This window comes from Penaeus chinensis, chromosome 9 (assembly GCF_019202785.1).
Source record: "Penaeus chinensis breed Huanghai No. 1 chromosome 9, ASM1920278v2, whole genome shotgun sequence".
NCBI classification, from domain to species: domain Eukaryota; kingdom Metazoa; phylum Arthropoda; class Malacostraca; order Decapoda; family Penaeidae; genus Penaeus; species Penaeus chinensis.
In genome coordinates, this window is record NC_061827.1 from 21,195,293 (window position 1) to 21,197,792 (window position 2,500).

Genomic DNA, 2,500 nt, shown 5'->3' on the forward strand with positions numbered 1-2,500 from the left:
CATATATACATATATATATTTTATATATATATAAATATTTATTTATATACACCCACATAAACACATATATGTGTATGTGTGTGTGTATATATATATAAATTATATATATATATGTATATGTATATATATATAATATATATGTATGTGTGTGTGTGTGTGTATTTAGAGAGAGAGGGAGAGAGAGAGAGAGAGAGAGAGAGAGAGAGAGAGAGAGAGAGAGAGAGAGATAGAGAGAGAGAGAGAGAGAGAGAGAGAGAGAGAGAGAGAGGAAGAGAGAGAGAGAGAGAGAGAGAGAGATGTGTGTGTATTTAGAGAGAGAGGGAGAGAGAGAGAGAGAGAGAGAGAGAGAGAGAGAGAGAGAGAGAGAGATAGAGAGAGAGAGAGAGAGAGAGAGAGAGAGAGAGAGAGAGAGAGAGGAAGAGAGAGAGAGAGAGAGAGAGAGAGAGAGAGAGAGAGAGAGAGAGAGAGAGAGAGAGAGAGAGAGAGAGAGAGAGAGGAAGAAAGAGAGAGAGAGAGAGAGAGAGAGAGAGAGAGAGAGAGAGAGAGAGAGAGAGAGAGAGAGAGAGAGAGAGAGAGAGAATGGCACAAAGACGTGTGAGTGACGATGGGCAGATAACTTACCGATTAGGATGCAAAGAGATAGCGAACTGCGAAGGTAACTGCTGACCTTCTCCTCCAGATGACGAGTATAAGGGATCTGAGAACATACTTGTGCAGGAGCAAGAGGTCACACTCACGGTTCGATGTCAGTTTGACCTCCAGATGTATCCGTTCGACCAACAGCGCTGCGCCATTGTTATCAAGATTCAAGATCTTTCTGCGGATTTCTTCAGCTTTATCAAGGTAGACACTGTACCCTGATGGTGCAAGGTTTGACTGGAATAGGATTACTCTACCTTAGGAAGCATTATCACTTTCACCTCTAGTAACTGACACATTTCCAACCAGGAGGGCCCAGGGGTGATGTACCTGGGCAATCGGCGCCTGCTGGAATACCACGTGGTGGGAGAGACCTTTTCCATCCTCGCTCGGGACGGCACGAACTACCTCAGGGTGGGAGGACTTAGCTATGAAGCCCCATAAACAAACACACAGGCATGAAATATACATACATATAACATGCATCTATGTATGTATGCTTGCATGCATACATACATACATACATACATACATACATACATACATACATACACACACACACACACACACACACACACACACACACACACACACACACACACACACAAACAAACACATACATATACAAATACACATAAACACACACATACACGCGCGCGCGCGCGTATGTGTGTATGTGTATGAGTATGTATGAGTGTATATATATATGTGTGTGTGTGTGTGTATTGTGTGTGTAGGGGGGGGGGGGGGTTGTGTGCGCGTATGTGTGTCTGTGTATGAGTATGTATGTGTAGATTTCTATGTGTGTGCGTGTGCGTGTGCGTGTGCGTGTGCGTGTGCGTGTGCGCGTGTGTGTGTGTGTGTGTGCGTGTGCGTGTGTGTGTGTGTGTGTGTGTAACAACGTCCCAGACGGCACCCAACTTCAGTGGAACGAATTGGAAAATATGGATAATAAATCCTTCAGAATATTGACAGAAAAAGAAATTAAATATAATAGATGACTATATACGTTGGAATACTGCGTGATTGAGACATTATTAAACAAATCACTTTTAACAAATTAGTGAATAGAGCTAGGCTAGAACTCATCCACGTGAATAAAAATAAATGCTTTATATAAAATAAATATTAATATAATTTGTACAAGTTTTTTGGGATATTACAGTTTATTTAATTATAAAGTCAATTTAAAATTGTTAGATTTGTTTGATATCAAAATATGAAAATAATACAGATCCATAGCAGGTCCTCACATTTTAACTCACTTATAAACAAAATATTAAACATGACAACATCCCAGAATTATGATCGACAATACATGTAATCAGACTATTAAGTAAATCAATAATTTACCAGACTACTGAAATAAGACTGACCAAAGTACAAAACAAACGGCATCATTTGGGATCAAATTATTTTGTATCATAAAATGAAAATCCTAGATTTTTCACATATTGCTTATTACAGCATTTAAACAGGAAGGTCTACTTGGTTAAGAAATCCTGAATTTGGATATCCCCTGCCCACACCTCTAACATAATAGAGGGGATGAATGATTTATTGACTCAGAAAGAGTTGAAGATCCAGTTGGTCTCGTTAGCCTGTAGTTATTATTAAGCATAAAGGGGTTGCGGGATGTATGTAAGCGGTGGACCCTAGGCAAGTTAGTTTTACATAAATCAAGTCTTCCAAAATAGTTAAAAGGGGCTTATTATGGGTTTTGTTAATGTTGCATTGAATGGAATGGGCGGGGAAACTGTTCTTCATTAATACATTGGTCGTAAAGTCAACTTCTTTAGAGGAATCATATAATCCTTAGGTATTTGAAAGCTCGAGATCAAAGTTGAATTCAATTTAATTT

The 2,500-nt window shown here is 39.2% G+C and overlaps 1 protein-coding gene across 1 annotated transcript in view; it reads left to right on the forward strand.

Moving 5' to 3' along the window:
• Positions 1 to 2,500, forward strand: part of LOC125028711 — a 12,078-nt gene that overhangs the window by 7,710 nt on the left and 1,868 nt on the right. Inside the window, exons 8-9 of the mRNA XM_047618191.1 lie at positions 680 to 843; positions 949 to 1,053. Of these exons, the coding sequence (XP_047474147.1) occupies positions 680 to 843; positions 949 to 1,053 (269 nt within the window). The remainder of the gene's footprint in view (positions 1 to 679; positions 844 to 948; positions 1,054 to 2,500) is intronic.